Raw genomic sequence first — 23153 nt, 5'->3', positions numbered from 1 at the left:
TCTTTATATCGCTTCCTAATCCTGTCCATTCGCTCGACTCCCTGGCTGGCGGCCTTGCCACCACTCTCCACAGCAAAACGTTCCGCCCGCTTGCTTAGCCTGTTACGCGGTCTCATACTTAGGTAGGAACTATCGAATAGCATTCTCCGCACATCCCTCGCCGAGACGCAGATGTCCTAATTACATTCTTTCCTGCAACTGTAACCAACGCCCCGGCGTCGCCCTAAACCCGTTCCTCTCAAACCTTCTCTGCTAACTCGAGAGATCGCCGCGCAGAATAGCACAGGATTGACGTCTCCGTTGTGACTCGCTATCTTCCCTACCCCACCCACCGGCCCTTGCTACGACGCCCAGAGCTTCTTGCACTTCGCGGAAGTTGCAAGACCATAGGGTACGCAGTACCCGCGGCCCGTCGTTCCTAAACCTGGCGAATTTACATACATGGCGTCGCTGTGTCTGAATCCTCATCCTTTCTTTTTGTTCTGTGCTTGTCGTGTCCGCCTGCGCTCTTTACCGGTTTGACGGATCCTTTCTGTTCGAGACTTTCTGGAATTTCCCTTTTTATTCCCTCGACCGCCGCTCGATCTCGCAGACGACGAACGGAGCGCCTTGACTCAGGCGGGTCAAGGTTACATTCTGTTTTGATACCCCGCGAAGACTGAGGGACAGTTGAGCAACGAAACTCGGCGAGAGAGATCCTCTCTTGCCGCTTCCTGCTCACGGGCGGGAAGACCCCAAGAAAAGCAACCCCAGGCTGAGCTCCGTTCTTTGAGTTGCCTCCAGGAGTGAGGCGCGAACTCGTCCAGGATGAAGTTCGGACGTAACCTCCCACGGAATGTTGTCCCAGAATGGAGTTCGTCGTACATCAAGTACAAGGCGCTGAAGAAGCTCATCAAATCCGCCGCTGAGGATATGAAAGATGGGAAAGAGGCCGACCTTGCTGGTAAGTCGATCTGCTGACCGTGACTCTTCAGGTGAGGGCGTTTCCACTGACTTCGATGTCTTGTCTAGGATTCTTCTACACACTCGACCGAAATCTCGAGGATGTCGACTATTTCTACAATAAAAAATTCGCGGACTTCTCCCGCCGGTTGAAACTGCTCGAGGACCGCTATGGACATTCAATGGTCGCGAGTCAGCGTCTCGACTCAGAGGACGTTGAGGACCTCCTGGCTGCCTTGCTGGAATTGCGTGGTCAGTTGCGGAAGCTGCAGTGGTACGGAGAGGTCAACCGTCGCGGTTTCATTAAGATTACCAAGAAGTTGGACAAGAAAGTCCCTGGCGCTCAGGCGCAAAAGCGATACCTCGAGACGAAGGTTGATCCGTCGCCGTTTGCTACGAATGCTCGTCTCTTCGAATCCCTGAAGAGGATAAACGACTGGCTGTCTGTCCTTGGAGACCAGAAGAGTTCGGACGATGCAAGCTCGATACATTCCACTCTCTCTTTGAAGAAAGTTTCTTCCCGTCCTATCCTGAATCTGCCCTCCAGCTTGCTTGTCGCCGTCGATGAGGCCCTCCGCAAGGATGACACACATGTTCTGCTGGAGCTTCTCGAGACGCTGAAGATTGCGGCTGACGAGTTGGGCGATACGATCTACCCGAAAGTCCAGAAGAATCTTCTGCAGCGCGCTATTTTCTGCCGTGCGAAGTCCTGCATCACTTCGCTTCTCGCGAAGATCGACAGCCTTGAAGAAGATGATGATATCAACAAACGCAACTGCATCCACCGCCTGGTCATCTCCATTGGCAGGGCGCAGTCCACTACGGATTCAGAGCAGTCCGCTTCGATGGTTCTTGACTTCCCCGTTGAGCCCTCCAACTACATCACACCCGCTGCCCCTCCTACCTTGCAGCCGGTTCGCCCCGTGGTGAAGGAGTCCAGTCAGCAACAGCTGCTAAGCAGGGACGATCCATCCGTCGCGCTCTTGCAGCACCTGTTGGACCAACTTCGCCCTCACCAAAGGGGAGCTTTGCTTGCCAAGGATCTCTCCGGCCGCACTCCCCTTCACTATGGTGCCCAGTATGGCTTCAAAGTTGTCTGTGAAGTCATCATAGAGCATTTGCAGGCGTGGGATATGTTCGACGTCAGCGGGGGGATTGATGGTCCATCATGGCAAGACAACGAAGGGTGGGCTCCACTGCATCTGAGTGTGGTTGGCGGACACCCCTTGACCACTCGAGCTCTTCTTGACGCAGAGAACTGGAAGGGCGCTGCTGAAAATAAGGCGGCGATAAGGAAGAATGTGTCCAAGTCCAGTGCGGTACTGGCCCTTGCGACCAAGGCGAACTTTGTTGATATCGTTCAACTCCTCGTTGATGCCGGAGTTGACATTAATTACCAGGATGACCAGGGCGAGACTGCTTTGCACGTTGCAGCCCGCTTCGGCCACGATCAGTGCGCAAAGATCTTGCTGCAGGGCTCCAAGGACCAAAAAGCAGACACTGAACTCGCTGAGCACGCTTACTCTTGGACTCCTCTCTTCATCGCCTGCGTTGATGGATCGCTTGGCGTTGTGGAGTTGCTAATAGAGGCTGGTGCCGATCTTGAGAGATATGACTCCTCAGGCTGGACAGCTAAAGAGCATGCAGCCCTCAGGGGACATCTCCATATCGCGAGACGTCTGGCAGAGGTTACACCGTCTCCCGAAATCACGGAAGCTGAGCCTTCCATTTCCGTGCCTACTTCGTCTTCACCACCGCAATCGTCTCTCGCTGAGCGGAAATCGAATGGTTCTACGACCGGTGGGAGTCCTGGATCGCGGAGTCCTGAGCCCATTAAATCTTTTGGACACCGGTATCTCACCGATGAAAGTATGATTCTCGTCAGCCTTGGAACTATGGATATGCGGAAGCCTATCCAGGCGGTGAACCTCGACCGGATCCCCATGGCTAATGCTCACTCCACCCAGCTTGATACCGCGCTGTCCATCGTTGTTTCCGCCAGCGGAGCTCACGGTGAGCCCGAACTCATCGATCTTCCCATCCAGGAGAATATCTCTACCGAGCCGATAGTATTCCACACCGCAGACGCTAGCAAAGTCAGGCTCCTATTCGATCTCATCCCAACTTACGCCGGTTCCAAGGATCAAGTCGTCGGCCGCGGAGTTGCACTGCTTTCCAGCATCAAGCCCAGCATCGGATCTAACCGTATTAATCTAAAGGGCGACTCGACCGTACCCATTGTCGCTGCCAACACTCTCGAAGTGATCGGCTCGGTAACATTCAACTTCCTCATTATCACGCCCTTCACCCATCCCAACATGTCCATCACGGAGAACCAGACGTATTGGAAGAGTATGACTTCGCCAATGGTTATCGGGCACCGAGGTGATTACATTCTTCTGTTTTCTTGTTTCTCCCTGTGTGGTATCCTAACCTATCTTTCTAAGGTCTTGGAAAGAACTTTGCGAGCCGCAAGTCTCTGCAGCTTGGAGAAAACACTATCCAATCTTTCATCGCTGCCGCCAACCTGGGAGCATCATACGTTGAGGTAAGTTCATCTACGACCCTGAATATCAAGGTGTATAGAACGCAAGCTAACTATGTTTCTTTTTAGTTTGGTATGCATGGTTCTTTCCCCTGTCTACCTGATCAGTCGACTAATTTAAACAGACGTCCAGTTGACGAAAGACCACGTCCCTGTGATCTATCACGACTTCCTCGTCAGCGAGACGGGTATTGATGCGCCTGTGCATACCCTTACCCTTGAACAGGTAGGTTTCTCTTTAGAGTCTCGTTTCTCACTTTCGCTGACGAGTCGAAGTTCCTCCAATTGAGTGATAACCGTTCCGCGCGTCCGTCACGGCCTGCGTCGCCAGCTCAGGCCTTGGACTCTTCCGGTAACAGAAACGGAGGTTCGTCCCGACAGCGATCGATGTCCGTGGGAGGTTCGGAATACGATTCGAACGAGCTGAACGAACGGATGAAGCACACTCGAGACTTCAAGAAGAAGGGATTCAAGGGAAACACCCGCGGAAATCACATCCAGGCTCCATTTGCAACCCTTGAAGACCTATTCAGGAAACTACCTAACTCGGTTGGGTTCAATATTGAAATGAGTGAGTGATACCACACCCAAAAGAACAGTTACACGACGACCTGACCTAGATCGCCAGAGTATCCCATGCTCCACGAGACCGAGGAGGAGGAGATGGATACCTATGCCGTTGAGCTCAACTCCTTCGTGGACACGGTGCTCACGAAGGTCTATGAGTTGGGCAAGGGCCGCAACATGATCTTTTCTAGCTTCAACCCCGACATTTGCCTTCTTCTCTCCTTTAAACAGCCCTCCATTCCGGTGCTGTTTTTGACGGATTCCGGGACTTCTCCTGTGGGCGATATCCGCGCTAGTAGCTTGCAGGAAGCCATTCGTTTCGCGTCTAGGTGGAACCTCCTCGGCGTTGTCACAAATGCGGAGCCCCTCGTCCTCTGTCCGCGTTTGGTCAGAGTTGTGAAGGAGTCTGGTCTCGTCTGCGTGTCATACGGCACCCTGAACAATGACCCGGAGAAGGTTAAGCTCCAGGTTGCTGAAGGCATCGATGCCGTCATTGTCGACTCCGTTCTCGCCATTCGCAAAGGGCTCACGGAGCACCAGAACAAGGATACCCCCGCACCTTCACCTCGCCCTGTCCCAACAAGGGCTGGAAGCAGCACCGACAGTCTCAAAGCAACGTTGGCGATCCCAACTTTGGAGCAGATGGAACAAAAGGCAAACACTCTGCATGCCACGACTCAAGCTGCACTTTCGAATTGAACGTCTGGGTTTTGTCAGGGAAATTTTAGGTGTCATGATTTGAGTTTTGAGTCTTTTTTGCATGTCTCGAACTTTTCATGACGATAACCCCTTTTGTGATGATGGAGATTTTCTATTTCACATGAGCATTTCCGGGTGTTTCCTCACATATTCGCAGCACCATCATCTGGAGTCGTCTGTTTGACTGGCCCGCTGTCTATTATCTAATTTTTCCCTTTCTGAATCATCGTGGTGGATGGTATCTTAATATGGCTCGCCCTCTTACTCAATCCTAATTCAACTTCATCGGCTTTGTTTATTGAAACGAGGTCGGACTGCATACATAACTAGAATGGCCCCCCATGGCGGCGTATAAATATCCTGTTATCTGCCAGGGCCTGCCAGCGAATACTCCAACAATTTGCAGTCGCGGACTGTCTCGTATTCAGCCTTCTTCAACAAGGGATGCTTGGGTGAGGATTTCTTGACTACAGCCCGAACTAGATACCACTCACACAGTTCCCTTACAGCCCTTATCTAGAAATCAGGATTACTCAATCGAAAGGGAAGATTAGCCTTGAACAGGTGGTTCCTACCAGTCGAATTGTGCTCTTATAAATATAACTTTTCGATCATGGCCGACGAGCCTCTTATAGAAGTTTAATTTTTTTGGATAGCAGTAAATGAAGACTTTGGAAGGTATCTTTTGAGACTGGTTACTGAAAGGAAGGGGCAGCTGGGAACAAACAGAATGGATCGAACTGAACACAAGCGGTTTGATCCCCCACAAATCTCTACCAAGACCAACAACCGCGGCTTCCTCTCCCGCTTTCCCTCTCTCCGTCACGAACCCATCAGCTTGGCTTTCTTGGCCACACGCCATACCATCGAATCGAATCACATGAAATCATATCCGGGCCAGGTCACACCATATCACATCAGACACGCCTCCTTAATGCTCGAGTGCATCTCACTCATACCAACCCTTACACGCCGCCAGCCACCACTGCCTTCTTTCTGCGGCACCTTCCCTTTGCCCTTCCCGTTGTCTGGGCCGGGAGACATGATTCTCGCGCCGCTCACGACGGGGCTAGTGTACCCTGTCGAAGGGGCCGCAGCCGATGATGATGATGAGGAGGAGGAGGTACGCTCAAAGGCGAAGACCTCGACCATCCACTCGTACCAGACCTTGCGGTCGTCGGTCTGGCGGTACATGGTTACCACGATTTGAGAGTTGTCGGGGACGTAGAGGGGGGTCTTTATAGATGGTATCAGCTGTCAGCGTATGCTATTCTTCACGAGAGAGACGTAGGGTCTGGTAATGTGTACAGTTTGAAAGGAATGGCCTACCTTCAACGGGAAATAAATCGGAAACCAGCTGATCATCCCGGGACTCTTGGCGTCCATGGTGACCGGGTTCGTGGACAATTCCACATCTCCATACAGCACGGTCTCGAAGTATCCGCCCAAGCCGTGGCACACGCCGCGGTTCGGGCAGGGAAACGTCAACCGCGTCTGGCGCACGTTATGCTCGTTCGGGACCGTTGACGACAACGAGTAGGGATCTGGCGGGGTGATGTTCTGGTTCGGGTGCGAGAAGGACCATGCCGTCTGTACGATGGGCGTTAGGGGCTCAGTGTTGTTGGTCGTGGTTGGAGGTGGTGTGGATGTCGAGGAGCGCATGCTATTGCTGAGACCTCCATGGGGAGGAGGGCTAGTGACACCAGAGGCGTACGGTTGTTGTTGAGTTGTGGAGAGGTAGTCGATTGCATGGAGCATGACCACGTACGGTGTCTCCGGGGCTGCTGGGTTCGAAGCGCTCTGGGCTGCAATATCGGCATGCAGCTTCGGGGCGGAGATTGGGGTGATATGGGCGGAATATGAAGCTGGAATGGAGATTCCATGCACGGGGTTGAGGAGGTGGGTGACGCCGTCCAGACATTCTGGAGAAAGCTCGTTGTCACCGAAGGAGCCCAGAAGCTCGGAAACGAGGATGTCAACGGGAGTGTGAGTGAATTCCGGCGTTGGAGGGCTGGTCAAGGTCGTTTCTGAACCTGGATGCACCAATGCTGTCGTAGAACCAAGGGCCTGTCCAACGACCGGTGCCTGGCGCGAAGATTGGGAGACCTCTCTCCGCGGGCCCTTCCAACTGCGCATGTCCGACCTCACTAGATTGACATTTCCATTCCAGATAGACTCGTTGTGGCGCTGCAGGAGAACGAACGCGTTGGGGTTCTTCTCAACTGCCCATACCTCGATGGCAACGCCTGTTTCTGCACTGGCTCTTAGGGCACGAGTCACCAGCGGACCCCTTCCAGCGCCTACAACGGCGAGGACCACACGGCCGTCTGGACTGGACGTTGGTTTTTTCTGCTCCACCCAGTCGGTGAGTGCCTTTGCGATGGCGCGCTCGTACCATTCGTACTTGATGGGGTCTTTCTCGAAAACTTCGTAGGTGATGCTTTCCAGGTTGACGGTGAGAGGCTGCAGCGGTGCCTGCAGATAGTCCTGGTATCCAACGCCAAACCGCTCGATGGGGGTCCGAGGGGGCTGTCTCTGCTGGAGATTCCTGATGTACGACAGATGGGGAGTCGGATCATAGTGCTTCTTGCCTTGAGCTGCAGCGGCTTGGGCAAGGGTTGGGAAATTCGAGCCTCCTGATGCCGAAGGGTCCCTTCCGGTCTGATAATCCTCACTGTCCAGTCCTGGAATGCGGCCGACGTCACAAAGGAGAATCCACGGCGGCGTGCGTAGACGCATGAATCTGGCGATCAAAGCTTGATGTGTCTTGGACAGGACCGGGTAGCCCTTTTGGTTTTTGATGAATGAGTTGGCATCGATGGTCAGCAGGTGAACTGGCTCGGAGTGCCATCGAGATTGAACTGGCATGGGGGGAAGATGCTTTGGCAAGGACAGCGCTGGCGTCGAGGATCAGCAACGATGCATTAGATAGTTCATAGTTTCCTGGGAAGACACGATTGTGGAAAAGAATAAAAAGAAATTTTCTATTCTTACCTACGAAAAGTCTCGAGTGGTATTTACAGATTCTTCTGATGACCTCCCAAGCATCCCAAGTTCCAAATGGATCCACCTTCTTGGTTCGCTCCTCATCCGAACCCATCAGGAACTCCTCACGAGCGAATGGGGCGAGGTCGCCCATGTCGTCCGTCTCGAGATCTGGATTGTCGACCATTCTCAGCCAGATGTGGATTTGGATGTATGGGCCAATGTTAAGCGCCTCCTGGACGGCTCTGGCATAGTACACCAATCCCTCAGAATGCAGATTCCCATGGTGAAGTCTGGGACCCGGGATGATAAGATAACTGATCCCACAGAAAGCAGCATACGCAACTTCCAACATCAAGATCTGGCGCGATATGTCCGCGATCAATGGATCCGGAGAGCATAGGTCTATCCAGGTGCTGGTGACCCCGACCAGCTGACTGATGGACTCATTGGGCGTCAAAGGAGTATCAACAGCCGACAACGGAGGGATTCTTAATGGCTTCGTGTTCTGCGATGTCTCATATGTCCCAATGGCATCGTGTGACGCTGGTTGCAAGTTCGAAAGGTGCGTGGAGAGCAAGGTAAGCACTCGAGAGTGGAAATGAGGGGTTGTTATTGGGGTGGTGAGCATATCATACTACGCCATATAGTTAGTAAGTTTTATTATGGAACGTGGATAATAACATACATTGCTTTCATGAGCCCTCTGCACTACCTGTGGGGTGACCGGTAGTGAGCGCTTGCTCTCATGCTGACCGACGCAGAATGAGGGGAACATATCCTCAGCGCCGTTCATAGCTTCCATTTTTTGGATATAGCAATGAAAAACTGATTTCCAGTGGATATGGAAAAAATAAAGATCGTTATCAGAGGATTCGGAGGCTAGATGCTGATTATTAGGTACGAGTTGTAGCTGGCTGCATTCCTTGCATGATCATCAAAAATATAGAACGCGACGTGGGACGCGGGGGCACATGTTCAATGCAGATGTCAGCTTATATAGTCATCAGTCACAACAGAAGACAAAGAGTGAAAGTGGAGTGACCATCACGCAGAACCCATCTCTGCGGCCTCAAGGGATATGACCCTTGTTTAACCTGGGAACGTCAGCTGAAGAGGCTCCCTTGAGTCATGTTGACTAGCGAACGGATGCTTGTGTGCTTTGGCGATGTCCCGCGGCAGAACCACAGGCGGTGAGAGTGGCATAAGGCAGGTGTGGCGAGACTCGCCTAGCTTGCCTATCCACGCTTTTTTTCCGATGATATCTTCTCTAGCCACAAAACACAGCCTCTACCACCTTCAAAGAGCATGTTGCTTCCCCTAACTCCCTCTTAAGCCCCCGCCTTTACCATGGTCGAGAAACGTGTAGACGCAGAGGACGGGTCGCGCGCGAAGCGTCAGAAGACGGAGAAGACAGAGATAGATCCCAGGGACAACCCTTATCTTGCCCACATGTTCCCCGAAGAGACTTCCAACAGCCAGAAATGGACCGATGGCGCGTGGGAGGACTCGCCTTTCGCCAAATTCAATAGGCACCAAACTACGGCTGCCATGGCTAGAAAGGTTGAGGAGGGTGAGATCAACCCCTTCAACGGCAAGCCTTTCTCGAGCAATTATTTTTCCATCCTGAAGACGCGTCGCGATCTTCCAGTCCATGCTCAAAGGTGAGTTGCACAATATAGCTGCCTGTACGTTGTTTCACCGAGATTTCTGACACATACATCTAGAGATGAATTCTTGGAGCTTTATCAGAAGTCTCAGATCCTTGTCTTCGTCGGTGAAACCGGTTCAGGAAAGACAACTCAGATCCCTCAATTCGTCCTCTTCGATGACCTCCCCCAAACGCAGCGGAAACTCGTCGCTTGTACCCAGCCTAGGCGAGTCGCTGCCATGTCAGTCGCCCAGCGTGTGGCTGCCGAAATGGATGTGAAACTGGGTGAAGAGGTCGGATACAGTATCCGTTTCGAAGACATGACTAGCTCGAAGACAATCCTGAAGTATATGACCGACGGTATGCTTCTGCGGGAAGCGATGAACGACCACGACCTCAAGCGCTACAGCACGATTATTCTCGATGAAGCCCACGAGCGGACTATGTCTACCGATGTTTTGATGGGTCTTCTCAAGGAGGTTATAAAGCGTCGGCCGGACCTGAAGATCATCATCATGTCTGCCACTCTGGATGCACAGAAATTCCAGCGTTATTTCAACGATGCGCCTCTTCTGGCAGTTCCCGGAAGAACTCACCCTGTCGAGATCTTCTATACACCCGAGCCGGAACAGGATTACGTCGAAGCCGCCATTCGTACCGTCCTGCAGATTCATGCTACGGAGCCTGAAGGAGATATATTGCTTTTCCTGACCGGAGAGGAGGAGATCGAAGATGCCGTGCGCAAGATATCGCTTGAAGCGGATGAGATGGTGCGAGAGGTGGATGCCGGTCCGATGAAGGTCTATCCGCTTTATGGAAGTCTTCCTCCGCACATGCAGCAGCGGATCTTTGAGCCAGCCCCTCCACCACGGAAAAAGGGAGGCCGACCTGGTAGAAAATGCATCGTATCTACGAACATTGCCGAAACTTCGCTTACCATCGACGGTATCGTGTATGTCGTAGACCCCGGCTTCTCGAAGCAAAAGGTCTACAACCCTCGTATTCGAGTTGAATCTCTCCTGGTGTCTCCGATTTCGAAGGCTTCTGCGCAGCAGAGAGCTGGTCGTGCCGGTCGTACACGTCCTGGGAAGTGCTTCCGTCTCTACACTGAAGGTGCATTCAAGAAGGAACTTATCGACCAGACCTATCCTGAGATCCTTCGATCCAACTTGTCTTCAACCGTGCTGGAACTGAAGAAACTGGGTATCGACGACTTGGTTCACTTCGATCTGATGGACCCGCCTGCACCAGAGACTCTCATGAGGGCTTTGGAAGAGCTCAACTACCTCGCTTGCCTGGACGACGATGGAAATCTGACTGCTCTGGGACGCCTCGCATCTGAGTTTCCTCTTGACCCTGCGCTTGCTGTGATGTTGATCAGCTCGCCGGAATTCTACTGCTCGAATGAGATCTTGTCCATTACGGCTTTGCTCTCCGTCCCTCAGATTTTCGTTCGCCCACACTCTCAGAGAAAGCGCGCGGACGAGATGAAGAATCTTTTCGCTCATCCAGATGGTGATCATCTGACGCTCTTGAACGTCTACCATGCCTTCAAAGGTCCAGAGGCGCAAGCCAACCCTAAGCAGTGGTGTCACGACCATTTTCTCTCACTTCGATCGCTTCAATCCGCGGATAACGTGCGTCTCCAGCTCCTCCGCATCATGGAACGTGAGGAAATAGAGCTCGTCTCTACTCCCTTTGAGGACAAGAAGTATTACGAGAACATTCGGCGGGCGTTGGTGGCTGGTTTCTTCATGCAAGTCGCCAAGAAGGAGAGCCAGGGAAAGAACATGTACATTACAGTCAAGGACAACCAGAATGTCCTTCTTCATCCCAGTACAGTACTGGGATACGAAGCGGAGTGGGTTCTGTACAATGAGTTCGTGCTTACGACCAAGAACTACGTTAGAACCGTGACGTCTGTTAAGCCAGAATGGCTTCTAGTAAGTCCAGTCTTATTTCACCGTGTAACGACTTTGCTCAATATGGAGTACTAACTTATGTGCTGCAGGAAATTGCACCGGCTTACTATGACATCTCAACTTTCCCGAAGGGTGATGTTCGCTCTGCACTGCTTCGTACTGCTGAGAGACTTGCTCGCAAGGAAAAGATGCGCGCTGATCCAGGAAAGAGGCGTTGATGGCCTCACATCGTCTGTAATTATAAAATCCATTACAAAAGAGAACTGACAGCATTTCTGCCACTTCTGCTGATATGGCAAGTGATGTTCTTTTACTATTATCGAAGGCTGTTTAGATTTCTGCTTACTTCCTTTTCGGACTCGGGTTTTCTGCCTGCATTTATTTAGGGGTTAATTCGGGGGCGTTATTTGGATGAAAGGGCTTTAATTTTACTCTACCTATGATCACATATGATCTTCGTGCAATGTACTTTAGCTGCCCTTGAGCTTTGCACAGAGATCTTCCTAAGGGCGTCTCACATGATGACAGTTCAAATAGAATGAATTGTTCTCGTGAAGTAAATACCAAAAAACTCATTGCTTTCATATCACCATGTTGGTTAAGTTTGCTATTCTTTTCTACCTGACAATGCTTGCCCAAATAGCGTCCCTGGACACAGATTTATATAAGAAATCGAAGGCCGACATTGAATAAGCATCATCCCCATACACAATATGCCATTCCATTCCATTCCAAAACCTGCTCTATCCCAAATCTATATACAAAATGACCTTTTTGAAGAAAAAAAAAGTACAACATAGACGAAGAGATGAGATTCATGTAACAAAATGAAACAGTGACATTTTATAATATTACATGACCGGTCCCGATGGAATCAGAACACCTCTCATCATCTGGCATACATAACATACTTACTGAGCAGAATCGACAGGATCAATGACCGTGTGATTCTGTGGATTTTAAGGAATGACTTCGGCTGTCTCATAGCCTCTATACCGGAGCCACCTCGTTTTGTGTCCTTCCAGGGGAGGTTTGTCGTAGCTTCCAATTCGCGCCAGATTCAGCTGCTCTGCGCTCGGTATTGAGAGCCTTCGCGCCACGGTTGTAAGCTCTCAAGTATCGGACCTTTACGCGCATTCGACCTTGTGGCACCTGGGCTTTTGATGCAGCAGCACTTTTGGCGTTTCCAGGAGCAGCGACGTGCTCGGACGAATGAGGAGTCGCGCTTTGAGACTGAGCCACCTGTTCCTGCAGATCAACGGCAGAAGACTGCTGAGTCCGTTGGAGACTCTCAATGTCATTTCGTGGTTCCTCCACCTTTGTTTGATGGAATTGGGAGACAATTGCCTTCAACCGCTCCACCTCATCCTTCAGAGTCAATAGCTCTTCATTCTGTGAGTTGGTGACCGGTAACCGTGTCTTCTCGGCTGTAGACGTGGAGAAACTGTTCGCAGGTCTCGGGGCACTCAGGCTTTCCGATCCACCCTTCTGGTGACTCTCAGCAATCACTGCTGACAGTACGTCTCCGGAATAGCGCTTGGCCATGACTTGCCGCAGCTGAGCAAGACTATTCTCCTGAACTTGGGCCAGCTTCTTTATTTGTTCTCCGATTATATTCACAAACGAATGGCACTTTTCCCAGACGGTTCTATGCTGGTGCGATCCGTCCGATGATTGGGAAGCATTGCGCCAACGTTGGAAAGCAGGATCGAACGCCGAATCGATGTCCCACTGTCTCTCAGCCGCCGTCCAGTCAAAACCGCTATTGACAGCAGCATTTATTAATGCAGAAGAGACATCTTCCTGCTTGCATGTGTCGCAGAAGTGGACCATGTGGACAATCAGCCTTTCGATACGCTTCTCGGGATGAGAGGTACTCGACGTCATGAAAGCGAGAGCCCTCATTAAAGCATGGAGTCCCTTTTCCCAGTCCTTCCTGACACCGTAGAATTTGAAAAATGCACAAAGAGTACTGAAGTCATCCATAAACCCGGTTGCTCGCCAGGCTTGAAGCCAAGCCTCAGCTCGTTCTGGTTGATCAAAGCGGAGAGCGGCAGCAACCAGAGTGCCATATAGGGCAGGATTGGCACTGGATGTGGGTGGTAGAGTAACCTCAATACCATTTATGGTCTTCTGCGTGTACAAGGCCGTTGAACGTAAGTTCAGAGGGTATCCTTCCCCACGTAGCATCTGCAAGAACTGATCGAAGTCCTTGAGATTTTTGGATTTTCGGAAGAAAGTCAAAGTGGAAACGATAAACGGCGTAGTTAGTTCAAATCGATGTGGGAGCACAGTTCGCAGTATTAAGTCGACTAGATCGTTTTGACGGGTCTTGGTAAACGCCATGATCATCAACTGGAATGCTCTCGGACGATCCGGTTCTTTGCATGAGAGAAGGTTGTTCGAAATCCTCAAAAGTAATTCAGGAAGAGACATTCCCCTGCTGAGATAGAGGTTGATATCTTCCTGGAGAGCATCATCAAACCCGTCACGCTCCGCCTTCAACTGGTGAAACTCCCGAAGATACATATCCTTCGCCAGGTCATCGAACGTTTCCTTTTCGGACATTTTTAGAGCACGTATTCTCCGCCGGGCTGCATTCAGCTCCGCCAGAAGTTCTTGCGTGCTCAATTTAGGCAGCGGAAAATCCGGGTCATAATCCATCGGAATACCGGAATAGTTGTGAGCAATGACTGGACGCAGCAAGAAGCGAATAGCGAGCTGCTTTATCGCTAATGTTTGAATGGCTTTGATTCGAAGGACATCACCTGTGGCCCAGGTGTGATCACCATCCGTTTCCGAGAAGAGATAATCATCTTCATCCTCCTTCTCCGCATAGTCTAACAGTGAGTTTTCCGGCTCAAGACTAAGACCTTCCAATGCCTGAGATACTTGTACATTATTGGACGGTTTAGGTTGAGCTGAATCTGACAGACTGTATTTCTCCACTTGTGGTCTTTCTGGGCGTCCATCTCCGGCACTAGTGCTGTACAATCGTGTTTGCAGCGGTTGATAGAGGGCTGGCCGCCTCCTCCGCGAGGCCAGAGCCTCTAAAATACGCTGTTCCTCATCCACCAATTCAGTAACCTCCTCCTTTACCGCCGCAATCTTCTTCTCCCACTCGAGCCGGCGTTTATCTTTCGCTTGTGCATCAGCTAAGGCGGCGGCAGCAAAAATGCTCGAGTACAACGCCGTGATGGAATTTCCGATACGGAGGCGTCTTCGGCTAGCAGCCGTCGCTGACCGCGAGGCGACCCCATTGGCAGCGGTGTTGAAACAGGAGACGCAGCGACAAGTCGACTGTGACGGAGCGGTTCGGGACCAGAGACGGTGCATTATCTCGACATTGCTGCGCAGACGTTCAGAAATATAGGGAAGAGGAGATTCTGGGAATCCAATTGGAACACCCAAGGGGCACAATGGCCTCCCGATAGGAAAAGAATAAGAATGGAAGACAGCGGGGGAGAGGCTCTTCCTTGACGTTGGATGAACGGAGAAAGAGCTGCTCCGACGGAATCGTTTCCCTCGTGCAGCGTGCGGCGTCGGCAAGGCCCGGGCGTCTGCAAACGCTGCAAACAGGCTGCTATTCGGAGACTCGAAAGGACAGTTGATCCTCAGACCAGGTGCGGTGTTCGAGGGCATACTGATTTATCTGGTTTTAGTTTTGGAATTGTCCTTACTTTCTGTGTTAATATTTGTCTGCGCAAGCGAAATACTCCGCCACTATGCATACAAGTTTGGTCGGACTGCTTACTGCTGTGCTTGCCTTGACCAGTATTGCAAGCGGCCATGGGAATCATGCAAACGTGCAACAAAATAAGGTTGGTGAGATAGATTGGGCTACATTCCACATGCAAGGTAAATAATGAGCTCTTCCACTTATTGCCCCCATGCTGCGCATTCTGCTTGATAAGCGCCAGATCGCTGATCCCCGCTGCAGAGGAGCACCACATCGATACTTTCGATGCCGGGTCTTTCTTTGTGCTTCATGACTACGATTCCTCTGGAGCATGGACGCCTGACGAAGTCCGAAAAACTTACGGCCTTGATGACCCATCGACCGCCCATATAAGCGAGGAACACAAGCAGCGGGTTGTCCGGGACGTGTTCGCGCTCTTTGACCCGATGAACACGGGCGTCATCTCTCGCAGTGACTGGATGCGCCTGGTCACGGCTGGTAGAAAACTACCAGACTTCGGTCTCGGGCCTGGTCATCATGGCGACATAGAGTACGAGTACGAGATTCACCATTTCGAAAAGTACCACGGAGAGGACGCCAAGGAGGAAGATCTCACACATCCTGAGGATATCGAGCACTTCAAGCTGCACGATCAGAAGGAGATGGCCGATATCAAACTCGAGCAGCTCGAGAGCATGCGGATTGTCGAGTCAAACATTCCGCAGAAGTTCCGCAGAAACCTATGATTCTGTATATCCTATTCGCAGCGTACCTATGGGTTGTTAAGGTCGAGCATTTGTTAAACTGCGTTAGGAGCGTTTCAGACTAAGTTATACACCGTTCTGCCATGTTCGGGGCTTTGGGACAATGGTACTTAATGTGTATTGATGAACATTAAGGGAGTGAGGGCGTCGGCCAATATTGTGCTTCAAGAGCGCTGTGCGATTTGTGCATTGTTCATCCAACCTTGCCTTGGAAGGACATGAAATCAGTTTTGTGTCGTTTAATTATAGACGTTCAACTATCTCTCATGGGGTGTTTTTAATTAATATGAGATCGCAATATCGAAAACGCAATGCATAATGCCTGGCGCATAAGTCTTCACTTGTTCGACATGTTGACATTGAACGATAGCTTCTGGTGATGAATCAGATTCCTCATCAACTGCAGCCTTCTGTCTCCTGAATTCATGAATAATCTCGTCTTTCTTTTGGTCGATTTGCTGGATATCGACATTCTCGTGCACATGAATCCAGCCTCCTTTTCTTCGGTCGAGCATCCTGCAGGCGCTCTCCCAGGCAGGCTTTGATGTGGGTAGCAGACCAAGGTTGACATGTCTCACACTATTCCATGTCCCCTTGTCTTCCGTCATCCTCTTCGTCGCTTCAAGTGTATTCGCAGCGAACCTGTTGTCTCCATGGAAGACAATTACTCGGTCAGTGTCTTGGAGTCCGTTGACAAGCTCCTGAAGCCCTCCTTCCAATGTGCCATCATCGTTGACTCGAACGACTTTGCAACCCCAGCCATTCTCTATGCAACCCCTCCGTAAGCCCTCAACAGACCATCCGTTGATCTCCCATCCCCAGACTCTCTTTACACCCCTTTTCAGATAGGAAAACACGAAGTAACCGATGCCCGCATACATATCAACAACGCTGATATCCTGCACCTTGTCGCCCTTCAATGATTGCTCGTCCATCCCATCAAATCTGGCTCCCTGGCCCAATATTCGAGCCTTTTCAGTGATATTTCCCCGTGAGAACATCGTATACAGGGGTGCCCAGGTCTGAACAATCCCACTATTCTGGACCACGCGAACCCAGAACGCGGCCTCCAAATCCGAAGTGGAAGGTTGCTCTTCATGGCCGCATTCCGAACGTGGTCCGAAATTCCCGTACAGGGGAACCAACCCAGTCGGGCTTCGCATCCTATTCTCATAGCCACTATGATCTGTAGGCGCAATTGGAGCGTTGAGAGCAATGTGAGTGACTCCCATGCGACTGAAGGAAGTCGCTATTGACGCATATAGTGCCTGCCGTTGGTCGTTATCCAAGGACGTGTACAGAGCGCTCCATCCTGGAGGGGAGCTGAAGAAGTTTGCCGGCAGGAGAAGTAGAGGTTGATAAATCGTATACCGCTTCGGAAGAGAGGAAGCCAGAGACTCTGATGACAGGTTGTAAGACGAGAGAAGGTCCGGGGAGAGATGCCTGTCGATGTAGTTCTGGATTCCGGCTTGAAGCGGATTCACATTCTTTGGTGGATGTTGACGCTTGTTTCCAACACGCTCAAACGCTTTTTCATTTTGGTGATTGTCACTAGCTTCCCCGGGATTCCTCTCACTGCCATCAGGTGAAACCATTATCTTGGAATACCGATTGGGGAGAAAAAGAGCAAGTTGGATGTAGACCTCGCCAATACCACGGAGGATTCTTTGATATAGTAGACAAAAGTTCCTTTGGAAAATTTGAAACTATTATGTAGATTTTTCTTGGTATACCTATTAAATGATGAATATTTCAAGGATGTCAATAGAAAAGGCGAATGGTGATGTAGCTGATCAAGGATAATAGTAGCCCGCAAGATGTACTTCTCGACCAGGTTTCTTTTTCGATGGTTCCTTTTTTTGTTACATAACAAAAAGTTAATAATAAGCTTTGTGTTTGTCAGTGTTGAGAATCAAATCATGTGGTCCATCCTTCTTAGACGGAGATGATGTTCTTGAGGATATTTTTTTATTTCAGTGTATTAAAGCTTATGCACGTGACTTGCAGACAGTGGAAAAAGATTCACTCACTGAACGACTATTGACTTAAATATGTACGGGGAACGTGGTTTTCTGTAATATATTCTATTTGTTTCCTTTTAATTTAATGTTGTGTCAGGTGCTAATTTTCAGAAATTGTTCGCACGTCCATAAGGCACCAGGGCACGCTTAGATTAGTATCAAATTTCTTGCCCTATCAACTAGGAATATACTCCATTAACTTATTTTAATGCATTAGAAATAGCCCTGACCCCGAGCTTTCCTTTCTTTCTTCGAACTGGTATACACCCCCGCTTTTGCCGTTTTCCATCCCATCCGCACTACACCCGCAAGATGATGGACACCAGCGACTACACCATCGATGACCCGCACATCCTCACCAACCGCTTTCTCGACGGAGGGCTTCAACTTCGTCATTCCAGCGCAGCCAAGAGTCAATGTATCTGCACCCTGGACCACGAGGTCCTTGGCTGCATTGCACATGATATCAAGCACCTCTTTCTCGCTCTTGCTCTCCAGCTCCAGCACGCCCAATCCGCAGCTGCGCACGCCTGCACAAAACCCGTCGAAACCGTGATATCTGATGGCATCCTCGAGCATCACCTTGGCTCGTTTCGAAGTAGCGATAACTCCGAACCTGTTTCCTAGAGTACGCGCGGCGAAGAAGCTTGCTTCCATAATGCCGATAACGGGCTTGTCAAGCTCCTCGCGCAGAACCCGGATCAGAGCGTGGTCACTGTAACATGCCACCAGGAAAGCATCATACTGGTCTGAGATTGGAATAATGGCCTTCACGGCTGCTGCTGCCGACATGACGCTGTCTAGGTTCCCCTCGATAGCGGTGGGCGCCTGTTCGGGCGCCGTGAAGCCATCGACCTCGACGTCCGGTGGTAGCGTGGACTGAACCATCTTGAGGCAGTTTTCTGTCATGGACTTGGTGGCATTAGGGTTGCAAAGGAGGACTCGGATATTCTTCCCTCCTTTTACCAAGGAAGAACCACGGTTGACGAGGACGTGGTCGCCATTAGCGGTCGTGTTTCCATTTTCGCTCAACTTGGGAGGTTCCACGACTCCCGTTTGCGATGTGATCTTTCCATAATGCTCAATACGTCTGTGTCTGGCAAAGTCGAAGGTCCTTGTCTTGCCAGGTCTGCATAAATCCAAATCACAATCCGCGATGATCACCTCATCTTCTACTGTCTTGGATTCTGCTATAATCCGTCCTTCCGGGTCGGTAATGCAGGATCCAGCAATCAACGAATACTTCCCATCGTCGAGACCACATCTAGCGGCACTGACGGAGAATGTCGCATTAGTATACGAATGGGCTTGCATAGAAAGCTGATGCTGAAAGATCGCCATGCGTTCTGCCTCAGCGGGATCCTGGTCGGCCGACGAACCCCACAGGTGCGGAGCCCAGCCAGCAGTATTGTAGCCACAGAGGACGACCTCGACACCCTGGAGCCCAAGAACACGCCATGACTCTGCCCAGCGGCGATCATTGCATATCATCATTCCGAAGATTGGGTCTCCGCGCTCTGGTGGAGATGTGGTCAAATCAGGCACTCGGAAGGCTTGCCACCCCAGGTCCCCGGGCTTGAAGTATCTCTTCTCAAGTTGGTTTATAGCATTGGGGTCAGGCCATGGTTCAAAGTCTCCGGGGAGGTGAATCTTGCGGTATTTGGAAAGTATTGTGCCGGTTTTGGCGTGGTAGAAGATGCATGAGTTGAAATGTTCGCCGTCATCTGTTGCTTCCGCGAATCCAACGCAGATGTCCACGGATAGTTCCTGAGCCTTATCGAATAACGGCTTGGTGATTGGGGCAGTCCGGATATCCCCATGTTCGAACCAGGATTCTAGTTCGGTTTCGTCTAGAAACAGATGTCGTAGGAAGAACGTCGTGAAAGCCGTTTCGGGAAATAAGACAACCTGTGCACCTTGGGACGCAGCACTGTCGAGAAGCTTTAGCATGCGGGCGAGAGTCTTCTCTCGAGGATCTGTCAGATGGGTCGCGCCCATCTGTGCCGCTGCTATGCGGATGATTCGCGGCATTGCGGTCGAACAAGGAAGAGCAATGTTTAGTTCCTAGGAAATGTCTGATAGTATGCCCTATCCGGAATATTAGTTGCGCAGTGAAATTTTTAGAAAAGACATCTATTCAGGACCTCAACCGACCGGCTCCCCCTCTTTTTGAGATACGTCTCTTCGGCCGCTTTACCGAAGTCACTTCAGGAGGAAGAAGGTAATCCCCTTATCAACCACTGCAGTCAGCATCTATGCTCTACGGATTCAACCGTTGCCAGTAGAATGCAGATTGGCCAATATCACGTTTTATCGGCTTATCAGACGGCTCTGCGACCTACCTGTTGGCTTATCTTGGGGGCTTTTTAACTTGATGGGGCTGACTACCAACCCATCGAAGAAGTTTGTTGAGCCTTTGAATAATAATCAATGACATGTTCTAATGTCATAACATAAGAGAGAAGACCAAATGAGGACCTCGGTAGATGGTATCTCATACCAGTTTACGTAGTAGTTACTACTGGTTCCATCCGTTCATGGATCCTAACCCCCACTTCTGGTTCTGCCGAACGGACGACAAGATGAAAGCCATATGGATATACTCCGCACCCCGTATGATTGAGCTCACTTCAAAGTAGCTCATAGATATCGTTCCGAAAGGCCTATCTCAAGGGCCCCACGATGCACCTTCCTATCTCGTCGGAGGCCGGGTAAAGAAATACCAACATCCAGCTGACTTGGATTACAAGGATCGGGAGAATATTCCAGCGCTCGGCGTTTGATGCCACAGAATCACTTAGACAGCACCTAAGTAGTAGCATGGGAAAGCTGTCGCCATCCTGCTGTATTACAATGCTAAATCTAACCAGTGTCCGAAGTCATTGAATTTGGACTGGATCATGGTGGCAGAGCAATCTAGAAGTTACCTACCTAAGACCTAAAGTAATGCTGAAAGGGAGAAGCAACACCAAACTTGCTTGCTAAACTATAACAATCCAGCTGAAAGATCATTTATATCTCTAGATGATGCTAAAATCCTACAACTATAAGTTGACACCTAGTACACCTAATCTCTTCAACTCTGAGCAGTGAGATGAATAGCTGGTTGCATCGATGGTGGACCATTGGCCGCTCAATAAATAAACATATTAAGACCCATACGAACACTCGGATGCCAGAACACAGTAACATGATCCAATAATGTTGACCTCAGAGAAACCGCACCAAAAAGAAAGACGCCTCGATCGGTATATGCATAATCGCTAAGCATTGGCAATAAAAGGCAATGTACAATGGATGAAGTTCAGATCAATCAGTAATCCATCACAGATGATCCCAGTTTGTCGTTTGAATCGAGTACACTGATAGGTGAATGGGTTAGTAGTGGCTCCTATCAAAAAGTCGGATATAAGGAACATACGAATATTGTTTCGTTAGAGTCCCTTCTCCTCCCTTCGAAAGATCAATGTTGAAAACATAGAAATTGCCCTCACTCGTTACAACCATGACTTGAGGTGTGTTGCTACTCATCGCAACCACACTTCTCAGTGGTCCGGAGGTGCCACCAGATCCTTGGCTCGATTTTGGAAGCTTGATCCAGGCAAAATCCCTTGCTGGTTCCCAAATTTCGCTTACTCCCTTTGGGAGATAACCTCCGACCGTGGCTGCGAAGGTACTTCCGACGTTTTGCGATGTTCGTCGAATAATGCCCATGAACGTGCCGTTGTGCTTTCTTTGAGGAAAATCCGAAACTTCCGTTTCTCCAGTCGATTCTTCAACATCATGAGAGTAGCTGGAGGAACTTTGACTGAGTGCTCTCTCACGACCGGGAATAGGAGAAGTAGGTGTACCATCAGAAGATGAGCCTTGGTGGCCAAGTTTGAATATATGAATAGTCTCAGTAGCTGAGGACACGCAGAGAAGAGTCGACGTCGTGTTGAATGACATGCTGTAGATTCTTGATGGCATGGAACCTCTTCGAAATTGATACAACTTGTGTCCATCAGGGACGGAGAAAACTCGGATGATGGTCCCTTTATCGGAAGCTGTGGCCAAAAGCGTCCCTTCACTGTTCAGAGTGATACATGACAACGGAGATCGATGCGCTTCGACAACGTTGACCGCTTCGAGCTTCAACGTATCGAAGATGAGTACCTCGCCACTTGTAGGGGAGATATGAGTAGATCCCGGAGGGGCATGGGACGGAGGAGCAAATGAAGAAGGCGGAGCCTTCTGAGGAAGAGGGTATGCAAGATAGCAATTATCAGAGGACGGTGACAATGCACAAATCGCTGTATGGGGTTAGGGGTCAGAGTATCGAGATACTAGGGATCTGTGAAGAACTTACCGTTTGGATTTGGAGAAGTCTCGATTGTATATAGAAGTTTCATAGTCTGGATGTCATAGAGATAGATTTGATCCTCTAGAACAATAACTAGTCGTTTCCGGTTCAATTTAACCGCCAGCACGGTGGTTGGGAAGGTCAGTTCACATATGGTAGATTGGCGCTATACAAGAATGTTGTTAACAACAGACCACAGGATCCAGTGTGTAAAACATAGCCACTGAGCTTTCTGTTTGGATACTTCTGGAACATGTAACTTCTTCAGGGACGCTTACGAACCTTCGTGTTCATGATTTGGAGCCGTCGCGGGGACAAAATCAGTGCCACCAGAGATGTCGAGAATAACATCTCCAGAATGGCTATGTTACCTTCCTTGGTTTCATAGCTCTTGGCAAAAGGGTCCGTCGTGAAGATGCGGAATCCTTTCGAAGTACCTGGTCGAGGTTAGAGGTCAACATGACATGTTCGAGCGGGAACCGTACCAACAGCTAGATAGCTGTAGTCTTGGTTAAAAGTCACAAAGTTCATTGCCATCTTGCAGGGATATATGAGAAGACGCTGTATTATAATTATAAGCAGTAGTTTCCGCGGACCAACTCTCGCCGTTTCAAAAGACACCCCGCTTCACCAATGAAAGGGACGAGGAGTCAAAGCTGTCCCATAACAGAAACCTCGTTCCGAAGGACTCTGCGTTTCATCTACTAGTCTCGAACATGCAGCTGCAGGTTAGAAAAGGAGGGGTATTCTGACTTCGGCCGAGGAAGCAGCAGGGTCAAGCCAAGGGCGTCAGGAAGATCAGCTAGTCGCGCAGGTGTCCACGGGATCAGGTGTCTGCACGGGAGCGCGGCGTCTCAAGCGCTCGGTCGGCTCCACAGGCGGAGAGCGCGTCAAGCGAGCATCGACGCTCGGGCCACACCTTGATTAGTACTTGCGTTCGGGGGGTTCAGAAATTTAGAATCGACGAAATCTACCAGCACCAGCTCGACTAATATTTTTATGCTTAGCCATGGCTTCAGCAAAAGGATCAGGTATG

The 23153-nt window shown here is 50.3% G+C and overlaps 8 protein-coding genes across 8 annotated transcripts; 3 read left to right on the top strand and 5 right to left on the bottom strand.

The window, feature by feature from the left end:
• Positions 1-807: 807 nt before the first annotated feature.
• On the top strand, positions 808-4753 carry VTN00DRAFT_9852 (uncharacterized protein; the record flags this gene model as incomplete). The annotated part of the gene is made up of 7 exons (XM_069436853.1): positions 808-943; positions 1012-3327; positions 3390-3490; positions 3557-3569; positions 3613-3713; positions 3764-4058; positions 4116-4753. The coding sequence occupies 7 exons, from the start codon at positions 808-810 to the stop codon at positions 4751-4753; spliced, it is 3600 nt and encodes a 1199-aa protein (XP_069284451.1).
• A 912-nt stretch (positions 4754-5665) lies between these two features.
• VTN00DRAFT_9851 (uncharacterized protein) lies at positions 5666-8543 on the bottom strand (the record flags this gene model as incomplete). Its single annotated transcript, XM_069436852.1, has 4 exons — positions 5666-5989; positions 6083-7650; positions 7748-8375; positions 8427-8543. 4 exons carry the CDS (start codon positions 8541-8543, stop codon positions 5666-5668), a joined length of 2637 nt encoding a protein of 878 aa, XP_069284450.1.
• Positions 8544-9088: 545 nt separating this feature from the next.
• Positions 9089-11529, top strand: VTN00DRAFT_9850 (uncharacterized protein; the record flags this gene model as incomplete). The annotated part of the gene is made up of 3 exons (XM_069436851.1): positions 9089-9402; positions 9466-11332; positions 11401-11529. The coding sequence occupies 3 exons, from the start codon at positions 9089-9091 to the stop codon at positions 11527-11529; spliced, it is 2310 nt and encodes a 769-aa protein (XP_069284449.1).
• A 772-nt stretch (positions 11530-12301) lies between these two features.
• On the bottom strand, positions 12302-14953 carry VTN00DRAFT_9849 (uncharacterized protein; the record flags this gene model as incomplete). The annotated part of the gene is made up of 1 exon (XM_069436849.1): positions 12302-14953. The coding sequence occupies one exon, from the start codon at positions 14951-14953 to the stop codon at positions 12302-12304; it is 2652 nt and encodes an 883-aa protein (XP_069284448.1).
• An 83-nt stretch (positions 14954-15036) lies between these two features.
• Positions 15037-15736, top strand: VTN00DRAFT_9848 (uncharacterized protein; the record flags this gene model as incomplete). The annotated part of the gene is made up of 2 exons (XM_069436848.1): positions 15037-15169; positions 15252-15736. The coding sequence occupies 2 exons, from the start codon at positions 15037-15039 to the stop codon at positions 15734-15736; spliced, it is 618 nt and encodes a 205-aa protein (XP_069284447.1).
• A 299-nt stretch (positions 15737-16035) lies between these two features.
• Positions 16036-17349, bottom strand: VTN00DRAFT_9847 (uncharacterized protein; the record flags this gene model as incomplete). Its single annotated transcript, XM_069436847.1, has 1 exon — positions 16036-17349. One exon carries the CDS (start codon positions 17347-17349, stop codon positions 16036-16038), a length of 1314 nt encoding a protein of 437 aa, XP_069284446.1.
• Positions 17350-17988: 639 nt separating this feature from the next.
• VTN00DRAFT_9846 (uncharacterized protein) lies at positions 17989-19806 on the bottom strand (the record flags this gene model as incomplete). Its single annotated transcript, XM_069436846.1, has 1 exon — positions 17989-19806. The coding sequence occupies one exon, from the start codon at positions 19804-19806 to the stop codon at positions 17989-17991; it is 1818 nt and encodes a 605-aa protein (XP_069284445.1).
• A 1282-nt stretch (positions 19807-21088) lies between these two features.
• Positions 21089-22654, bottom strand: VTN00DRAFT_9845 (uncharacterized protein; the record flags this gene model as incomplete). Its single annotated transcript, XM_069436845.1, has 5 exons — positions 21089-21137; positions 21197-22067; positions 22124-22283; positions 22400-22554; positions 22603-22654. 5 exons carry the CDS (start codon positions 22652-22654, stop codon positions 21089-21091), a joined length of 1287 nt encoding a protein of 428 aa, XP_069284444.1.
• Positions 22655-23153: the final 499 nt, after the last annotated feature.

This window comes from Thermoascus crustaceus (assembly GCF_041956765.1).
Source record: "Thermoascus crustaceus strain CBS 181.67 unplaced genomic scaffold VTN00scaffold_8, whole genome shotgun sequence".
NCBI lineage: Eukaryota > Fungi > Ascomycota > Eurotiomycetes > Eurotiales > Thermoascaceae > Thermoascus > Thermoascus crustaceus.
This window is presented reverse-complemented; position numbering and strand designations above follow the sequence as displayed.